The 21,871-nt window shown below is 35.6% G+C and overlaps 1 protein-coding gene across 6 annotated transcripts in view; it reads left to right on the top strand.

Annotated features, from left to right (window-relative positions):
* ATRNL1 (attractin like 1) overlaps positions 1 to 21,871 on the top strand; it is a 774,559-nt gene that overhangs the window by 179,509 nt on the left and 573,179 nt on the right. For 5 of the 6 annotated variants that reach the window (XM_078434862.2, XM_078434859.2, XM_078434864.2 and 2 more), the window contains one exon: positions 2,561 to 2,779. In XM_078434862.2, coding sequence (XP_078290988.2) covers positions 2,561 to 2,779 — 219 coding nt within the window. The remainder of the gene's footprint in view (positions 1 to 2,560; positions 2,780 to 21,871) is intronic. The other variant, XM_078434861.2, reaches the window with a different exon arrangement.

The following is a 21,871-nucleotide window of genomic DNA, read 5'->3' as shown; positions in this document are numbered from 1 at the left end:
CCTCTCTGTCTCTCCAATTTTCCGCAGTGAGTTTCCCTGTTACCTCCTCTGACAGATCTAAGACGAGTTGTTGACTTTTCATTTGGTGCTGCTTTTTGCTTTTTGTTTGGATGGAGTGGTAACTTCTGAATCCATGACATGCAGGATCAGAAACCAGAAGTCTCCAGTAATCATCTGATGGCATAATTTCTTACAGATTGATTTTTAAAATTCTTACACATTTCAAAAACCATATTGAATGTTTTACAACTTAATTTTTCAAAAAGCCCAAAATAAATAAAATAAAAATGATTGCTCTAATTACTTGTAGTTTACACACAGTCTCGCTACTATTCATAACTTGGAAAAATAGCACAGCCTACAAAATCTTTCCTGTATTATTGTCTAAAAAACATTAGTTTTTGTCAGTATTTGAATCATTATTAAATACTAGAGATGGATTTTCCTGTTCATCTTTCAGCAATGCCTGTTGCTTTGTTGTACTCTTGAGTAAAAGGAAAACCAACATTACCTTATGCACTAGTTTCATATGTAAAATAAAATCTAAGAGAATAAAATGTTGCTCTGAGCATGACATTTTGTAACCTGTTATTAAAGCCTAAAATCAAATAAATAAACGGAATTAGAAGATTACTAGTTTGTCAATCAGCCAGTACAAGAAACTGAGCCTTCTTTCATCTAAGATTTCCCCAGCTGTTTGGAAAGCATTAACAGGAATGTTGTATTTGAGAATAGTTTAGATTTACTTTGTATGTAATGCTTCTTCAAGCCATTTTGTTGGTTATATATCCTTAAAAAGAAAGTCCTAAAATAAAATTTACTTTCTATAGACCATAAATATAAAACTAGATTTATTCTGGGTGAAACCTAGTAGAGATCTACTTCAAATCATCACATGATGGTAAATAATTGGAATGTCAAGATAACATACCTAATTTTATATTTTTCATTATTTCCTGTTGGTTTTGTAGCAACTTTATATAAGACAATTAGAAACCAGAAGACAATTAGAATAACCCAGTCAACAATACTGTGGGGTAGCTACAATCATATATATATAAGAGAAATATTTCAACGCATGAAAGCTAAAGGGGTATGGTAATATATGAAATGTTCAGTTATCTAAGGATCTTTTAAGTGATGTACCATTTAGCATCGTGTGTTGCCGAAAAAAATGTAAATTTTAAAAGGAAGCATGTTCATGCTAATGGATTATTTGTTTACAAAAATAACATTATCCAGTTGTAGTCAATGGTTCAGTGTTCTTCCTTTTTAAATTATTATTAAAGAAATAGAGGAGACAGTACTTATTTTCCCGTTCTTATATCCAATCTGAAATGCTCAGCATGCCAAAAATTCTTAATAACAAATCATATTATAATTGATGAATTCTTTAACCAATATTCTATTATCCGTACGCGGTTCACTGTATTGAGTTCCTGATGTTCACTGAGAAGCTTCTGCCATTCTTGTTTGCAGCAATCTGAGGAACATTTTTCGTTTCCAGTAATAACAAAACACTGAGTGGAAATTAAGTTATTACCACCTTAACAATGGAATTTGGTTTATGAGAAATTACCACTTCCCCCCTCTAGTTTTTTTCTAGCATGTGGCTAGAAGAAACATCATTCATGATGTCTTGTACCTCTGTCACCGTCGTCTATAGATAAATGATTCCCAGGACAAAGAATGCCTTTTCTAGCAAAATGTCAATAAAAGTAATGAAAGAAAGTCTCAGCCCAATATAGGATACTCTGTGAATTAAAATTTTAAAACATCACATAGTAGCTGTGGTATATATAATGCCAAACTATAATATGTTCATCCTTGGAAAAGATATCACAATATTCATAACATTGCTGAATATTATAGATTATTCATAATGTAAACAAAAAGTTTGAGCTTCAGCTCAACCTTTGAATCTTGGAGGGATATTCTGCAGCCCTGAAAATCAGTAAAGCCTTTTCTTGTTGCCTGGCTGAGGAAGGGATCTGGTGGCCATGTTCCCATCCAGTTTGACTCTTTAGGTGAGATTGATTAGGTAAATGCTAGTATCTTGGACCCTTGGGAAGAACATTGTCAGTGAAAGGCAGTACAAATGGGGCTCAGCTATCTCAGGGAATGGGCAGGCAGCCTTTACACTGGACAGTCACAGGCAGATGCAGAGTTTTTCCTTGAAGGCCTTTACTAGGCACAACAAGAACAGCTAACATGGCTGTACATCACAGACAATGGTAAATGTGGTCTGTAGGCCCCTGGATCCGCTTTGAGGCAAAGTTCTCAGGAATCTTGAAGTACTGACTTCGTTTTTCTCCATGTCATGGTTACCACACACCCTTTTTCACCTATTTGTTCATTTGTCTCCTCTTTGTTCATGATGTATGTTTTATTTGCTTTAAGTAACTGCTGACTCTTTGGTATTATTACAAAAAGTGTTTACATTAGCTACAGACAACTTTTCATATTCTTTATTTCAGATCATACTTATTTTTCCATTAGCTTAAAATTCTATTTGAATATAAAGTCATATAACATATTTGTTAATGTTCCTGTCATGCAGCTCAAAATTGTTCCGGATTGAGAACCTGTGGGCATTGTTTGGAACAGCCTGGATGTGGCTGGTGCAATGATCCTAGTAACACAGGAAGAGGACACTGCATTGAAGGATCTTCACGAGGACCAATGAAGCTTGTTGGAATGCACAGTAATGAGATGGTTCTTGATTCCAGTCTTTGTCCTAAAGAAAAGAACTATGAGTGGTCCTTTATCCAGTGTCCAGGTAATAAAAATGTGATCAGTATAATTTCAGTTTGGAAACCAAGAATGATTTTGTCTTTCTTACAATAAATACTTAGAAAAACATAATGGGACTCAAATTTCACCGATAAAAAAATATTCTTCCCTATATCCATCGCTGTTGTGTAGATGGCATTCTACACACTATGTTTGGCACAATATATTTGGCTTCATATGAAAACTGGACTCATGCCCGTTTTCTACCTTGTAATATATAGTCTTTCATTGTTCATAGTTTTACGGTATCTTAGAATTCAGAGGCAACTCAGAAGATCCAGGCAAACTTTGTGCTAAGTGTGAGAATGTTTTAAATAACATTTGTGATGGAATCAGCTGGCCTCATTATGAATACCATACGATTTTGAAAGTTAATAGTTTTCAGGTTTTTTTCCATAGGAAGTCTCTCATGCTAAATAAAAACAATCTTCTTGAAAGATTACTTATTCAATATATTTTTATTGAGTGCCTACTATGTTCCAAGGGGCATTTTAAGTGCTAGAGACACAATTATTAACAAATTAGACTAAAATTATTCCATTCACAGAGCCTAGTTGAAATTAATAAAATTAATTCTATACACATGCGTATATGAGGTTAAGTGCTGTTAAATAAATAAAATGCCATTAACTAAAGTAAGGAAGGGGAATAAGGCTTGCAATTTAAGAAGGTGGTGAGAGAAGAGCTCACTGAGAAGTAACAATAAATACTTCATATAGATGAGAGAATGAGTCATAGGGATATCTAGGGAAAGTGTCTTAGAACAGGTGACATCCTAACACAAGGATAAGCGAAATAGTTTATTTGGGAAGTGAACCTAGGAAGCACAGTTGAGGGAAGAGAGAGTTTTAAAGAAGGGAGAAAAACCAATAATACTAATAATACTAATAATACCAATAATTACTAATCTGGATACTATACTCGGAAATTTGGACTGACACCCTCTAGGGACCTACGAGGACCATGTAGAATGCTCCTCAGAGTTAACCTGCTGAGGGACTGGAAGGTGGTGCACTTAGATGTGGCTTCTCATCCTTCATTGGTTGGGTGATGCCTTTGGAGGTACTGTGCTTCGGAGCTGTGCCAACAGTCTGGTTACTAGCTTGCCCTGGCTGGTGAAAAGTAGAGATATTGCAGAACTTGCTTTAGGTGAGTCACCGACAGTGTGCTGTACTGAAACCAGATGGACTGAGGGAATGTGGTGCAGAGTGCAACAATACCTGCTACATAAACTTTGAAATATGTGAAAAGCAAAAAAGAACAAATACTGGTTTGTGAAACAACATGATTAAATCTTAAATGCTTTTTGCTTAGTGAAAGAAACCAGACCCAAAGGCTACAAGTTGTGTAATTTCATTTATAAAATGATCTGGAACAGGCAGAACTGTGGGGATGGAAAACAGATCAGTTATTTGCCAGAAGTAGTAAAGGTAAGGATTAATTTCGAGGGGGCCTCAAAGTGGAGTTTTTGTGTTATAGAACTGTTCTTTCTGACACTGTGTAGGTTGATACATGAATCCATGCATTTGTCAAAACCCATGTTTTACACCACAAAGAGTGAACTTTCCTGAATGCAAATTAAAAAGAAAAGTCACCTAGAATGTCAGGAGACCTTAGGGTGTAAAGTAAAATTGTGACAAGTAAATTTAACTATATTAAAAAAGCCATAACATCATCAAAAATAGGAAAAAAAAAGGGCTTACCTAAGTAACTTTGGAAAACAGTGTTTTGACTTAATACCATAAAGCTAAAGAAAAAAAAAACTGTACATAAAATTGTAATCTGATTAGTAAATTTGCTTATCATGTGGTATAGGTTAACAATTCTAACAATACTTTATGTGTTTACTAGGTTTGGAAAATAACTTGTATTTTAATGTAAGCCAAGTTTTCCACTGTCAGAAAAAGAAATTAAAAATAAGCAAGGAGTGAAGACTACAAAGAACCCTGTGGTATTGGATTAGGGTCTGAGCTAACAGCATGAATTCATGTTTATTTTAATATATATACAAAGAGGTGTGTGTGTGTGTGTGTGTGTGTGTGTGTGTATATATATATATATACACACACACACACACACAAAGAGGTAAATATAGATATATGTGTGTATACATAGTTTAGGGTATACATGTATTTTCTAGTTCTGTTTGTCAAGACGGTCTAGAAGCCATGACATCCGAGAAGCAAAAACACATATAGTGCCTATATCTTGGTTTTTAAATACTGTTTTCCAGTAAGAGACTCCTAAAAACTGAGAACAAACTGAGGGTTGATGGGTGGTGGGAGGGTGGGGAGGGTGGGTGGTGGGTATTGAGGAGGGCACCTGTTGGGATGAGCACTGGGTGTTGTATGGAAACCAATTTGACAGTAAATTTCATATTAAAAAAATTAAAAAAAATGAAAATAAGTAAATAAATACTGTTTTCCAATGAGAGGAACCAGGGCTCTATGGAGAAATGGTTAATTCTAGGGCCTGGATTGGGAGAATACATGATGATCCTGGAGCATTGTTTGGTGCCCCAAAGTAAGAAAGAGCTTAAAAAAAAAAAAGAAGAGGGGATCATGATCATGCCAAAGAGACACAGTACCAACCTAAAAGAATTCTCAGGGGAATGAAGTTTGAACAAAAAGTAATGATTGTATTGGGTTACAACTCAACAGAATAATATCCATGAATCTAAACTGATTTAAATTGATTTAATAAGTAATAAATGGGTGAGAATGAACAAAATTCCTTACAGAAGAATTCTAAATAATAAATGTAGAAGGAGTGAGAAAAATTAAAAAAAAATCACTATTAGAAACCCACAGTAATACTAGCTGTAAGATAATCCACTTATGTTGAAATTTGGGAGTAAAACGATACGGAGAAACAGGGTATTTGTGTAGCTTTAAAGCTTTGGTAGTAATTTCTCAGTTTTTTTTTTTTTTTCATAGTGTTTCAAGTTTTTATTTAAATTGTAGTTAGCTAACATACAGGGTAATATTTGTTTCAGGAACAGAATTTAATGATTCATCCCCTACACACAAGAACAGTGTTCATTCTAACAAGTGCCCTCTCTAATGCCCATTCAGCTACCCACCACCCTCCATCAAACCTCAGTTTGTTCTCTATCTTTAAGTGTCTCTTATGGTTTGCCTCCCTCTATGTTTTTATCTTATTTTATTTTTTCTTCCCTTCCCCTTCTATTTTGTTTCTTAAATTCCACATATGAGTGAAATCATGATCTTTGTCTTTCTCTGATGACTTATTTCGCTTAGCAGAATACACTCTAGCTCCATCCATGTCATTGCAAATGGCAAGATTTCATTCTTTTTGGTGCCTGAGTGATATTCTGTTGTGAGTGTGTGTGTGTGTGTGTGTGTGTGTGTGTGTGTGTGTATTACATCTTTATCCATTCATCAGTCAGTGGACATTTGGGCTCTTTCCATAGTTAGGCTATTGTTGATAGTGCTGTTATAAATATCTGGGTACATGTGCCCCTTTGAACCAATATTTTTGTTTCCTTTGGATAAATACTTAGTAGTACAGTTGCTGGGTCACAAGGTAGTTCTATTTTTAACTTTTTGAGGAACGTCCATACTGTTTTCCAGAGAGGCTGTATCAGTTTGCATTCCCAAAAACAGTGTAAGAGGGTTCCCCTTTCTCCTCATCCTTGCCAACATCTGTTGTTTCTGGCGTTGTTGATTTTAGCCATTCTGACAGGGATGAGGTGGTATTTCATTGTGATTTTGATTTGTATTTCTCTGATGACGAGTGATTTGAGCATTTTTGCATGTGTCTATTAGCCATCTGTATGTCTTCTTTGGAAAAGTATCTATTCATGTCCTCTGCCCATTTCTTCACTGGATTATTTGTTTCTTGGGTGTTGAGTTTGTAAGTTCTTTATAGATTTTGGATACTAATCCTTTATCTGATATATCATTTGAAAGTTTCTTTTCCCCTTCCATTGGTTGCCTTTTAGTTTGTTTATTGTTTCCTTCTCTGTAAAGAACCTTTTTTATCTTGAAATCCCAGTAGTTTGCCTTTGCTTTTGTTTTCCTTGTGTCTGGAAACATGTCTAGTAAGAAGTTGCTATGGCTGTCTAGTACTGTGTTAAATAACGCTGAGAGTTGACATCCCCATCTTGTTCCTGACCTTAGAGGAAAGCTCTCAGTTTCTCCTCATTCAGCATATTAGCTATGGGACTTTAATATATGGTCTTTATGATATTGAGGTATGTACCCTCGATCCCTACTTTGTTGAGGATTTTTATCAAAATTGGAAAGTGTACTTTGTCAAATGCTTTTCCTGCATTTATTGAAAGGATCATATGGTTCTGATCCTTTCTTTTATTATGTGGTGTATCACATTGGTTGATTTATGAATATTGAACCATCCCTGCAGCACAGGCATAAAATCCTATTTGATTGTGGTGAATAATTCTTTTAATGTACTGTTGGATTTGATTTGCTAGTATGTTGTTGAGAATTTTTGCATCCATGTTTATCAGGTCTATTGGCCTGTAATTCTCTTTTTTAGTGGGGTCTTTGTCTGGTTTTGGAATCAAGATAGTGCTGGCCTCGAGAATGAGTTTGGAAGTTTCCTTCCATTGCTATTATTTGGAACATTTGTTAAGAATAGGTGTTAACTCTTCTTTAAATGTTTGGTAAAATTCGCCTAGGAAGACATGTGGCCCTGGACTTTTGTTTGCTGGGAGATTTTTGATTATTCAGTTTGTTTGCTGATTATTGGTCTGTTCCAGTTTTGGTAGTTTATATGTTGTTTCTAGGAATTTATCCATTTCTTCAAGATTACCCAATTTATTACCATATAATTTTTCATAAATTACCTTATGTGTTTATATTTCTGTGGTTTTGGTTTTGATCTCTCCTCTCATTCGTGATTTTATCTATTTGGGTTCTTTCTCTTTTCTTTTTGATAAGTCTGGCTAGAGGTTTGCCAATTTCATTAATTCTTTCAAAGAACCAACTTGTACTTTCATTGATCTGTTTTTTTGTTTTGTTTTTATTTTGTTTCTATCTCATTTATTCTATATCTTTATTATTTTCTGTATCTTTATTTTTTCCCTTCTTCTGCTGGCTTCAGGCTTCATTTACTGTTCTCTTTATAGCTCCTTTAGGTGTAAAGTTAGGTTGTATAGTTGAGATTTTTCTTTTTGAAGTAGTCCTGTATTGCTATATACTTCCCTTATGGCTGCCTTTGCTGCATCCCAAAGGTTTTGAACCATCGTGTTTTCATTTGTTTCCATTTCTTAAAAGATTTATTCTATAATTTCCTGGTTAACCCATTCGTTCTTTAGTATGGTGTTCTTTAACCTCCATTTATTTGAGGGCTTTCCAATTTTTTTTTTTTTTTGTGGTTGACTTCAAGTTTCATAGCATTGTGGTGTAAAAATATGCATGATATGATCTCAGTTTTTTGTATTTTTTGAGGCCTGATTTGTGACCCAGTATGTGATCTGTTCTGGACAGGGTCCCATGTGCACTCAAAAAATGCATATTCTGCTGCTTTGGGATGAAATGTCCTGAATATATCTGTTAAGTCCATCTGGTCCAAGGTGTCATTCAAAGCCATTGTTTCCTTGTTGATTTTCTGCTTAGATAATGTCCATTGCTGTTTGTGTGGCATTAAAGCCCCCACCTATTATTGTATTATTCTCAATGAATTTCTTAATGTTTTTCATTAATTTATATATTTGGGTGCTATCAAGTTGGGGGCATATATATTTACAATTAGTAGGTCTTCTTGTTGGATAGATCCTTTATTATTATATAGTGCCCTTTTTCATCTCTTGTTACAGTCTTTGGTTTGAAATCTAGATAGTCTTATATAAATATGGCTATAATTTCTTAACTACTTCTGTGGAAATTATTATGTTAAACTGGCTATCTATGAGAATTCTCTATACTGTCTAGATCATTAAAATTCTTTGCATAATATGATAAGTGTGTATAAACTCGTAAAGAATTTGTTGTCCTACCTAAGTGAAATTGACTTAGAGCTAAATAACAGGAGTATAAATAGGAATTTCTATATATTTAGAAATTAAGGAATCTGTTCTAATAACCCATGGGTCCTAGATAACATAATAAAAATTAAAAAAACATTTTGGATTGAGTGATAACTAAAATGATGTAATATATTAAAATTTTGTGCCATGCAGCTGAAGCAGTGCTTACCAAGAAATTGGTAGTTTTTTTTTTATTTTTTTTTTATTTTTTTTTAATTTTTATTTTTTTATTTTTTAATATATGAAATTTACTGTCAAATTGGTTTCCATACAACACCCAGTGCTCATCCCAAAAGGTGCCCTCCTCAATACCCATCACCCACCCTGCCCTCCCTCCCACCCCCCATCAACCCTCAGTTTGTTCTCAGTTTTTAACAGTCTCTTATGCTTTGGCTCTCTCCCACTCTAACCTCTTTCAAGAAATTGGTAGTTTTAAATGCTTACATCACAAAAGATGAAAGGCTGAATACTGTGATGTAAGTATCCATGTCAAAGGTTAGGAAAAGCATAAAATTAAAGCCAAATAAAATAGATGGAGTGAAATTAAAAAATAAAGGATGGAATGGAATAAATAATAAAGATAAAAGTTGCCTTTTCCTTAAGGTCATCCCTCTGCGGAGTTTCTCCTTAACTTGCTGTGGGTAGCATTTGGACTTTGTCTAGCGTATGGTGAGTTTTAACTAGGTGTGCTTTGGTCTGCTTGTTAAAAGGGCCCTGATCTTATTTCCACCAGAGCTGAAGCATTGTAGCACTGTACGGTCAGTACACTTGGTGCATGTGGGAGAGTTTTGGTCTTGGCCAGGGCCCTGATGCTCTGAGTCTCAGGCACACTTGCCCTTTAGTAAAGAAGCACCTGCAGAGCGTGGTGGGGCGGGCTAAGTGTAAGCGGCTCAGCCCTCCACTGAGGGTGCTGTGCAGCTCACTGACATCTGTTCTTGCTGATGGGCAGGGGAGAACAAAGGCACTAGCCCTCTCTCTCATACCTGGATAGAGCAGTTTGCGCCTGCTGCTGTCTGGGAAGCCCTCACAGAAGAGGAAAGAATCTCCCCTTCTGTGCCCCAGGCTTTCGTCAGATCCCTGCCTTCACCCTGTCTGCGTCCCACCTGTTTGCTTGCCTGGCCACACAGTGCGCCTGTGTTTTATCTCAGGCACGCCAGCTGAGTTTCAAAACTCCACACTTTAGGGATCCAGCACAGTGCCGACTCGTGCTGATCCTGGGGGAGGGTTTGTCCCAGATGGGAGTTGCACGAATGCACAGGATCTTGGAGTTTAGAGTCAGGTGCAGCAAAGATCAAGCATCCAGTTTAGCTGCCCTCAGCAAGCATCTCTGTCCCTATGGTAAAGAAGAGAATAGTGCAGTGGGAGCCTGCTGACTCTCTTGTTTCCCCAGAGGTAGTGCCACCTCTCCCAGTTGAACTCCAGTAAGAGGAACTGTGTCTCCCAGTGCGGCCCAGGGAATCCTCAGATCATGCTGTCTGCTCCTGGGCCTCTCCCCTCCTTCTCCATGGGAATACTGCTGCGCCTGCGGGACTCCACACGTGCAGCCATGGTGCAGTCTTCTAACACTTCAGTCTTTGAGCTCTGCTGGTTGCAAAAACTCACAATAATCATCCCCTCTCATTTTCCCAGTCGGTGCTTTTTGGGAAGTGTTCTTGTGATCCTCTGTGCACTGTGCGTTCTCTCTCTCTCTCTCTCTCTCTCTCTCTCTTTCCCCTTTCTCTGTGATCTGGACCACTTCCCTTCCACAGCACCCATGACTCTTTTCTCCCCAAAATCACATGTCTATACCTCCTACCTTCCACAATGTGACCTCCTCTCTCCTTCTCCTAGCTGTCTGGTTTGTTCTCTCAGTCTTCAGATCGATTTCTTGGGTGTTCAGAGTGATTTAACGTTTATCTAGCTGTGTTTGAGGGACGAAGCAAGCATAGGGTTCTACAACTACTCTGCCATGGTAATCCCCCCAAATAGTCACTTCTTAAACAGGATACAGGACTCAAAAGATTAACCAAAGAGGGAAATAAGATAAATTGTACTATATTAAGAAATTCCATCCATAATAAAACCTTTAGAAATTGAGGAATGGAAGCCTCTGAATTGAAGTTATTTATAAGTCTATCTAATAAAACCTCTTATCTCAAATTGAGATTTATTATAAATCAGTAACAAAAAGAAACAGTACAAACAAAAAATGGGCAAGATAGTTGAACATCACAAAAGAGGATATTTAAAACACCAATAAACAATGGAAAAGGTGTTTAACCTTTTTGGTCTTGAGGGGAATGCAAATGAAAACCACAAAATGATACCACTAATTATCCACCAGAATGTATAAAATAAAAAATATATATAATTTTAATTGTTAACAATGATATAGAACAAATGGAAATCTTATATACTGCTTTTTGAAAGTCTAAATGGCATAACACTTGGAAAACACTTTGGAAATATCTGTCAAAGCTGAATAAATGCATCCCCAATGAATCAAGGATTCTGTGTGTAGGCCAGTGGCTGGTAAACTATAGTTTACCAGATTTACCAAAGTTTACCAAAGTTTACCAAATACTGCCAAATTTAGCCTGTGGCTTGTTTCTACATAGCCTGTGAACAAGAATGATTTCACCTTTATAAAAGGTTGAAAAAGAGAAGGAGACTGAGGAAGAGGAAGTAAGTAAGTAATGAAGGAATGTAGGAAGGGAAGAAACAAAAGAAAGAAGGGATGAATCTCTGCCAGAGTCTATATGTGCCCACACTGTCTAAAATACTATTTGGTCCTTTACAGAAAATGTTTGCTGACCCCTGGTTTAGGCTCAGTAACCCAATATAAAGCAAATGTTCACTTGCAAGACACTCATAGGAATGTTCACACAGCATAGTTTTAATAGTTCCACCCTGGAACTCATCCAAATGTTCATGAGCAGCTGTATGAATAAAGAAATTGATATGATGCACAATGGAGCATACAGCATGAGAATGATTTACGTGTAACCACATGGGACACTATGGCGGCTCTCACATATATGGTGTGGAGGGAAAGAAGCCAGACACAAAACAAGACACTCTATCTTAGTTTATGTAACATTCAAAAAGAGGCAAAGTTATTTTATGAGAGATCAGGGAAGTGGTTACTTTCGGGGACAGCAGCTAGTGACTTGAAGGAGGCACTAAGGAATTATTTTATTTCTAGAAAATTTTCTTGGATTATAGTTTTAAATATTCTCCATTTTTTTAAGGTTATTTATTTATTTTGAGAGAGGAAGAGAGCACACATGAGCCACATGAGAGAGGAAGAGAGCACACATAGGGGAGGGGCAGAGAGAGAAGAAGGGAGAGAATCCCAAACAGCCTCTGTGCTCAGTTCAGATCCCAACTGTGGGCCTTATCCCAAGACTGTGAGATCATGACCTAAGCCAAAATCAAGAGTTCGCTGCCCAGCTGACTGAGCCATGCAGATGTCCAGTTCTTCATTTCTGACCCTCTTAATTTCTCTCTCAATCACCTTTTCACTTTCTTGGTTGTTTTCTGACTTGCTCTAATGCCTCTTTAAATTGTCAAGAGAGTCTGTTTTCCCTTGGGCATCTTATAATTCAGTGCCTACTTCTGAGTTTGTTTGTTTTTATTCTTTTCCTTAGTTGAGTCAACTCTTATTTCATTTCTTCCTTCTTTATGCCCATGTCAATTCTTCATTGAATTTCTGATTTAAGGTAGTTTTTGCTACTCTTCAAATAAATGCTGGTTTGACTATATTTATTCTGTTTGGAGAGCTGTCATGGTTTCCTGCTTCCTGGTTATATTTTTCAGGGGAATTTTCAGTAGTTAATGTATGTTGGATCTGGTTTTCTGATTTTTGTTTTGTTTTCTGTGTTTTTAATAACTGCATAGATTCATTAATATGATTTACGTGAGTAAAGGTAAGATAAGGTAAGAGTAAGGTAAGAATTGTATGTCCTGAATTTGTGGCTTTTTTTTGTCTTGAAAGAAGTTAACTTTTCCACTTTATTTATCCCTTAACCACCTGGTTGCCAAAAGGCACATCTTTTATTTACTACCCTTTTTCTCCCCAAAGTTATACTCAGGACTCCTACTTCAAATTATCCCTGCTTTTTAAGTACTTTTTTTTTTTTTTAAAGATTTTTTTCTTTTAAGTAATCTCTACACACAATGTGGGGCTTTAACCTATATCCCTTAGATCAAGAATTGCACATTCTACCAACTGAGCGAGCCAAGTGTCCCTGGGTCCTTTTCTATGTATGGTGCTCATTTACAGTGACACTGTCTTGGTATTTTCATACTTAGGATAGACTTAATCTTTCCAAGGGAGATTTTATATCAACTTTAAACTTGTTTCAAGCTTCCATCTTCTCTCTTCTTTTTTATCTTGGTGAGTACTTTCTCACCACAAAATCTTGCAATGGGGTGGGAGCATATGAGATTGCTTCCATGGATTTTTTTTTCTATTGTCAGATTATGATGAAGGTGTAGTTTTTGGATTTTTTTTTTCTCTGCTTGTACTTTTTTTTTTTTTTCTGAAGGATGTATTAGGAGATGTAGACCTAGGCAGCCTTCATTGTTTTCAGTTACCAAAAGTTCTACATTGTTTCTTCAAGGTGCATAAAATGGAATTTTATACACAGAATTTTCTAATGGTTTTGCAATTTTATAGAAATGCATTTTTTTGGTGCTATGTTGCCCCTGTACTATGTGACCTTGGTGACTTCTTTTGTTCATTCTGGTACTCTTCATATAGATTCTTTAGGATTTTCTTTGAGTTGCTTTTTAATAAACACAGTATTCTTTTTTTCCTTTCCAAATCATGCATATTATTTTTGTTTTTTCCTTATTGCACTGTCTAGGCCCTACAGTGCAACATGGGATTGAATTAGTGAGAGTGGACAGTTGTCTCAATTGCAGTGTACTTAGCCTTTAAGTATAATGTTAGCTATTGACATTTTATAAATGTCTTTACCAGATTGAGAAGCTTCCCTTCTATTCTAGTTAGTTTAGGTTTTCTTTCTTTCTTTCTTTCTTTCTTTCTTTCTTTCTTTCTTTCTTTCTTTCTTTCTTTCTCTCTCTCTCTCTCTCTCTCTCTCTTTCTTTCTTTCTTTCTTTCTCTCTTTCTTTCTTTCAATCATGAACTGATGTGGGGGCGCCTGGGTGGTTCAGTCGGTTGAGCGTCCGACTTCAGTTCAGGTCATGACCTCATGGTCTGTGAGTTCAAGCCCTGCATTGGGCTCTGTGCTGACGCTCAGAGCCTGGAGCCTGCTTCAGATTCTGTGTGTGTCTCTTTCTCTTCCCCCTTCCCTGCTCATGCTCTGTCTCTCTCTCTCTCTCTCTCAAAAATAAATAAACCTTAACAAAATTAAAAGAAAATAAATCATGAAGTGATGTGTAATTCTTCCAAAGGCATACATCTGTGAGATGATCATATAATTATTTTTTGTATTAGTTGTTAATATCATTGATCATACTGATTGAGTTTCAAATGCCAAGCCAATCTTGCATTTTTGGGATAAATTCCACTTACGGTGTGTTACCTTTTACTATATTGCTGGGTTCAATTTGTTTTAATTTTGTTAAGCATTTTTTCATTAATATTGATGACAATATTTTCCTGCAGTTTTCGTAGTGTCTGGTTTGGTATCAGTCTCGAGAGTTGAGAAATACTTTTTCCTCTTCTGTTTTCTGGAAGAGTTTATGTAGAACTGACTGGCATTATTTCTTAAATATTTGGTGGACATCTTGGCCTGGAGTTTTCTTTGGGAGAGGAATTTTAACTACAAATTCTTTTCTTTTTTAGTAGGTATGAGGCTTTTCAGGTTCAGTAACTTTTCTTGAGTGCGTTTAGTAGTCTGTCTTTCAAGGAATTTATTCATTTCATTTAAGATGTTATTGACGGAAAGATGTTCATAATAATTGTTATTATCCTTTTACTCTAGAGGATCTTTAATGATAGCCTCTTTAATTCTAAATATTGATAATTTGTGTTTTCTCTCTTGATCAGTCTGTCTTGAGGTTTGTCAGTTTTCATTGATCCTACAAATAGCTTTTTGTTATTTTGATTTTTCTCTGTTGTCCATTTAAGAATTCATTAATTTCTGGTCTTCCTTAATTTTTCCTTCTTTTTGCATACTCATAGTTTATGTTGCTTTTCTTCCAGTTATATAAAGTTGAAGCTTAAATAATTGAGTTGATGTTTTTTCCCTAATATAAGCATTTGATCTTATAAAATTTTCTCTAACTAGTTTTGAGTAGTGTTTTTGTGATACTTTATTTTCATATTTTTACTTTATGTATATATGTTATATTTACAGTATGTTTCTTATGGACAACACATTGTTAGGCTCTTTATTTTTAGTACAATTTGATAGTTTCTGCTGTTAAATTACTGTGTTTGGACGCTTGAAATTAAATGTTTTTATTTTAAATTTCCATCTGGTTACTTGTTTTTTCTATTCCCATCTGTTCTTAGGTTCTGTTTACCTCTTTTCTGCCTTCCTTTAAATTAATTGAACATATTTTATGCTTTGTTTTATTTATTGGTCTGTTGACTAGATTATCTTCTTTTTATGTTTGCTCTAGGTTTTCTATTAATCTTTAACTTGTCACAGTATTCATTTGAATGATAGTCTACTTCTCAGTAGTGTAAGAGCCTTATCACTTTTAAATATGTTATAAGCTACTGTGACTTTTTCTTTAAGTGTCAAGTCGTTTTTTAAATATGGTTTTAAAATAAAAAAGAAACTTTATCATCAAGCAGAAATGGAGTAACAGTGAGTAGGGTGACCAGCAGTTCTGATATGTATCCAGGACTGAGGGCTTTCCTAAGATATGGGACTTTCAGTACTAATACCAGGACAGTCCTTAGCAAAGTGGGAAGATTGGTTACTCTAAAGATGACTCAATTTAACTGCCCCCACCTGAAACAATTAAGAAATGGGACAAAATGGATGAAGAACACTTATGAAGATTCTGGACAAGCAGCAAAAGCCAGTGATCCCTCAGAGAGAAAACACATCAGGTGAGCCCCACTTATCCTTGGTTAGTGCCTGAAGAAAGTTTGCATGAAGCAGTGCAGTCAGGGGACACAGGTAGAGTTTGGTGGTTACCGTGAGTTGGAGAAATGGGGCTGGGAATGTGGGGAGGGAAGGCCACGGTGGATAGATTTCCTGGGAAGAGAACCAAAGAAGAGAGACCTGCAGAGAGAGAGAGAGAAAGAGAAAGAGAGAGAGGGAGGGAGAACTGTGGAAAACTGCAGAAGGATACTCCCTGAATATCAAGCTAAAAAATAAGTGCGACACTGTAGAAAACTACTTGAGTCTGCAGAAAGAATTACTTGAATGGAACAGTCACCAAATCACACACAGGGCAGGGAATTGCTTGGGCATTAATCACTGGGCATCAGGTAGAGTACTTAGAAGGATTTTGCTTAACTTAATACGGCAAAATTAGCACAAGACTAAATCTTGCTATGGTCCTGTGTAACATAGCCAGGAGGATCAAACTGTTTTCAATTAATTTAGCCAAATTCCAGAACAAAGCTGAAGAATATTTTAGGAATACAAAAAGTTTCCAGCACCCAAAATGTAATACTTAAAATTCACAATGTCAGGCTTCCAATATGCATGTATGCAGAGAATCAGGAGAACCTTGACTCACAATGAGGAAGAAAAATCACTCAATTGAAACCAACATAGAAGTTAAATATATGCTAAGAGTAGACAAGGATATTGAAACAATGATTATAAAGATATTTCATATATTAAAAACTAAAATTTTTAAAGTTTGTTTATTTGAGAGAGAGAGAGAGAGAGAGATTGCACATGAGCAGGGGAGGGCCAGAGAGAGAGGAGAGGGAGAATTCCAAGTAGGCCTTGCACAGTCAGTGCAGAGCCTGATGCAGGTCACAAACCCACAAAATGTGAGTTTGTGACCTGTGCCGAAAGCAAAGTCAGATGCTTAATCGAATGAGCCACCCAAGCACCTCTAAAAACTGAAATTTTGCGCATGTTAGAGTCACAGAAAACAAAAACAAAAACGTAGAATTTATAGAGATAAAAAATACTGAGATGAAAAATGAATGCGATTGATACCAGATTAGATGTGTGAAAGTTAAGATTGGTATATGCAAAGACAAGCAAGAGGAAGTACCCAAAATGAAGCACAGAAGGAAGAATAACTGAAATAAAATGAACAGCACATCAATGAGCCCTGGATTAAGAGGCCTAATATTGTTGTCATATTAGGCCCAATAATTGGATCCTCTGAAGGAGGGGAGAGAGAGAGGGCTTAGAAAAATCACAAGAAATAATGGCCATAATTTTTCCAAATTTGATAAAAACTAAATCCAAAGAGGCAAGAATGTCAATAAATGTTAAACACAGAAAATGTGGGTAAATCTATACCAATAACCATAATAATAAAACTGCTTAAACCAGTGATAAAAAGATTAAAGCAGCCCAGAGAAATATGATTCAGTATGGACAGAGGAAAGGAACAAAGTAAGTCTGATATCATATTTTTCATCAGAAGAACAAACAAACAAAAAACAGTGGAGCAAGAGAAGTGGAACGTCTTTAAAATAGCAAAAGAAAAAACTTAGAATTGTTTACTTAATGATTATATCTTTCAAAAATGAGGGTAAAATAAAAATTATTTCAAAATTACAAAAATTATAAGAATTTATTACCAATGAACTTGGTGTATAAGAAATGTTAAATCAAGTCCTTCAGCCAGAAGGATAACTTCCAGATATAAGTCTGATTTACACAAAGGAATGAGGAACAAAGGACGTGGTAATAATATGGGTAAAGACTTTTTTTTCTTAAAATTTCCATATCTAAAAAAGGCAATTAAAATTTTAAGGCAAAAATGACAACAGTGTATTAGGAGTTTAATTTTTATGTAGAGGAAAATTATGATTGTAATAGCTTAAAGGCCAACGGAAGAATAATGGACGTATCCTGTTGTAGAATTTTTATATGATATGTGAAGTGGTATATTGCTTGAATATAGACTGTGATAATTTGTAGATGTATATTTGAAACCCTCAAACAACTACTAAAATGACACAGAGAATCATAGCCAGTAAGCCAAGAAAGTAGATGAAATAATCCAAAAGAAAGCAAAACAAGGAAAAAGAGGTATGCATAATAGGTAGGACAAATAGTTAACTAATGGAAAAATGATAGATTTAACCTCAGTCATTTCAGTAATCATGCTAAATATAAATGATCCAATTACTTCAATAAAAAGGCTAGGATTTTCATATTAGCTAAAAAAGCAAGACCCAACTATATGCTATGTTGTTTCACTTTGTATTTAAAATACAAAGACACAGTTATTTTAAAAGTTAAAGAATGGAAATAGAAATAGTATGCTAACATAAATCAAGAGAAAGCTGAGTTGGCTACAATATCAGAAAAATAGGTTAAAAACATTTTTTTTTATGTTTTTATTCTGTTTTTGAGAGAGAAAGGAAGAGCACGAGCTGGGAAGGGGCAGAGAGAGAGAGAGAGAGAGAGAGAGAGAGAGAGAGAGAGGCAGGCAGGCAGAATCCGAAGCAGGCTCTAGGCTCTGAGCTGTCAGCCCAGAGCCTGATGTGGGACCTGAACTCTTAGACGGTGAGATCATGACCTGAGCTGAAGTTGGAGACTTAACTGACTGAGCCACCCAGGCACCCTGGATACAAATATATTTTAAAGCAAAAAGTATTACCTAGAATAAGGATCATTTCATAAAGATAAAAAGTTGAATTCATCAAGAGGACATAACATTCCTTAACATTTCCACCTAATAACAGACTTTCAAATAGATGAAAGTTCAGCAATGTATGACAAGGCTCTTCTTTTAATTTTCAGATACTGTAGGTTACCACTTTCTACTTTGACAGAAGCAGCTGCCTCACTCTCAGTTTGTTCTTTTTTCTCTCATTGCATTTTTTTGGGAGAGTGTATTAGGTTTGTATTGCAGCATAACAAATTACCACAAACATAGATAGAGGCTTAAACAATATCCTGTTGTAGCTCACACTTCTATATGTCAGGTGCTGGACATGGCCTGGCTGGCTTCTCTGCTTGAGGTCTCGAAGGCTGAAATCAAGGTGTGGGTCAGGCTGAGTCTTTTTTTGGAAGCCATAGAGAAGAATTTGCTTCCAACCTCATTCAGGTTCTTCTTGAAATTCAGTTCTTCGCAGTTGTATAACTAACGTGCCAGTTCTTTCAGTGGCTAGTAACCACTTCAGCTTCTAATGAATGCTCACATTCTTTCCCACATGTCCCCCTCCCTTTCCCAAACTAGCAATGTAGAGTCTCACAAGCTCAAATGGTATCTCTCACTTTGAATCTCTTCAAGTAGAGGCCAATTCCTTTTAAGGGATCTTCTGATTGGGATTATCCAGGATGATTTTCCTTTCTTGAAGTCACCTGTGCCACGTAACATAACCTAATCAGATTAAATTCATGACTGTTCCATCATATGTACAGGTCTCTACCACACTCAAGAGGGAGCCATTAGTGTGATTAAATACTGGGTTCTGTAACCTAGCTTCACTGATACCTAAGATTATCCAGCATACCATACAGTTTATCCATTTAAAGAGTGTAACTCAGTGGTTTTTTAGTATATTCACAGAGTTACTCAGTCATCACCACAAATCAATTTAAAAGGAATTTTGTCATCTTCAAAAGAAAGCTTATTACTTATTAGCAGTCACTGACTGTTAAACCCCATCTACTCTTGTCAGTTGTAAGCAACCACTACTTTTTATATCTCTTTGAATGTGCCTATTCTGGACAGTTTAAATAAATTGAGCCATACAGTTGTAGTCTTTTGTGACTGGCTTCTTTCCCATTCCATAATGTGAAATGTTTTGAAGGTTTATCCATGTTACAGCTTGTAGCGGTACTTTATTTCTTTGTATTACCACATAATATTTGGTAAAATTTTGTTTATCTAATTATCACTTGATGGACATTTGTGTGTTTACAATTAGGGGATTTTTGAATAATGCTTCTATGAATGTTAATGTAAAAATTTATGTGTGAACCTATTTTCATTACTTTGGGAATGGAATATCTTTACTAGATTCAACTACTTTGGGTTGAACAGTGACTACAACTAACCTTTTGAGGAACTTCCAGACTGTTTTGAAGCTGCTACATTATTTTACATTCCCACAACAGTGGATGAGGAATTCCATTTACTCCATATCTTTGCCGACACTGGTTATTTCGTGTCATTTTAATTATGATGATCCTGGTGTGTGTGAAGTGGTATCTCATTGCAGTTTTGATATGCAGTTACTTAGTGTGATATGCTCTTGAACATCTTTTCATGTGCCTATTGGCCACTTCTGTTTCTTCTTCTGAGAAATGTGTATAATATTCTCTGCTCATTGTTTAATTGGGCTATTTATCTTTTTATTATTGAACTGTAAGAGTTCTTTATATACCGTGAATACAAGCCCCTTATCAAAGATTGATTTGCAGATATATTTTCTACTCTGTCAGTTGTCCTTTCACTTCCTTGAGAGTGTCCTTTGTTGTACAAAAATTTTAAATTTTGATCATGTACTCTCTATTTTGTTTCTTTTTTTTGCCTTTGGTGTCATATCTGGGAAACCATGCATTATATAAGGTCTCAAAGATTTTCTTCTAAGAATTTAATAGTTTTAGTTATTACATTTAGGTTTTTGACCCACTTTGAGTTAATTTTTGTGTGTGGTATGAGATAGGAGATAGGGATCCAACTTAATTCTTTAGCATGTGTCTATCCAGTGGTCCCAGCACCAATTGTTGAAAGATTTTTTTTCATTGAATTTATTTTTTATTTTGCATATTTTATTTTCCATCTTTTAAAATTGTGTTTGTCATTTTTATATTTTCCATTTCTCTCCTTTTTTATGTTCATGTTTTCCTCTATATTCTTGAGCACGTAAAGCATACTCTTAATAGCTGTTCTAAAAATCATTCTCTGCTCATTCTATGGTGTGCGATGTTTTCTTGTTTGTTTGTTGTATTAATTTTTTTTTCTGACTATGGAACAGATGTCTCAGCTTGGTAATTTTTCGTGGTATTCTAGACACTGAATTTTTACAGTTTTATTATTTGATTTTGTTGTATTTCTTTTAGTGTGTTATACTTTATTCTGGCGTGCAATTATGTTATTTAAGATCTGTACGATCAGTTCAAAAATTGTCTTTAAGGTATTTGTAAGGTCCTGTATATAGCAACCCCAAATTCAGTGTTAATTTATTTCCACTACTAAGTGCCTTTCTGTGGTCTCTGTAGAGTGCTCTTTGTATCATAAGGTCTCTCCACTCTAACTGTTTGGAATACAAACTAGTCCAGTCCTACATGAACTACTGGCATTGTTTGACTTATTGTTTTCTGGTTATTCTTTCTCTAGCTTCATGGAATTTCATACTCTGTGTTCTGTCATTATTCAGGCAAAAATTTAAGAAACCCCTCAGTAGATTGATGTGTGTATCTCTCTTTTCTCTCATATTTTGTCACCCAAATTCTTACATGGCCTCCCCAAAGTTTGACCTCTGTTTTCTCCACCAAATGAGCTCTCTGGGCTTTGTTTGTGTTTGCTTCCCTGGGCTCCATCCTTAAAACTGCCTCCAGGTAGCAAGCCAGGGGAGTCATAGACTCATAGGCTCAGATGCCATTCCTGAGCTGCCTGTTATTTGAAAGTAGTTGTTTCATATATTGTTTCATTTTCTTGTTGTTTACAACTGGAGGTCAATTCCTAGAATGGTTAATGCTTGATGGGCAGAAGTGGAAGTCTTCTATCTGTTTTTATTTACAGTAATGAATCTCTGATAAACAACATATAGGTCTTGCTTGCTCTTTTGTTTTTTTAAAAATGTAGACTGAAGATCTCTGCCTTTTATCAGAGTATTTAGTCCATTTATATTTAATATAATACTGGTGTAATTGAGTTTAAGTCTTACCGTCATGGTATTTGTTTTTAAAATTTACTTTATTTTTTCTTCTGTTGTTCTTCCCTTTGCCTTTTTTTGGATTAATTGAGTGTTTTTAAAGTCCACTTTTATCACTTTTATTG

Source organism: Panthera onca, chromosome D2 (assembly GCF_046562875.1).
Source record: "Panthera onca isolate mPanOnc1 chromosome D2, mPanOnc1 haplotype 2, whole genome shotgun sequence".
NCBI lineage: Eukaryota > Metazoa > Chordata > Mammalia > Carnivora > Felidae > Panthera > Panthera onca.
Note: the sequence above shows the minus strand (reverse complement) of the source record. Positions and strands in the feature narration are given on the sequence as shown.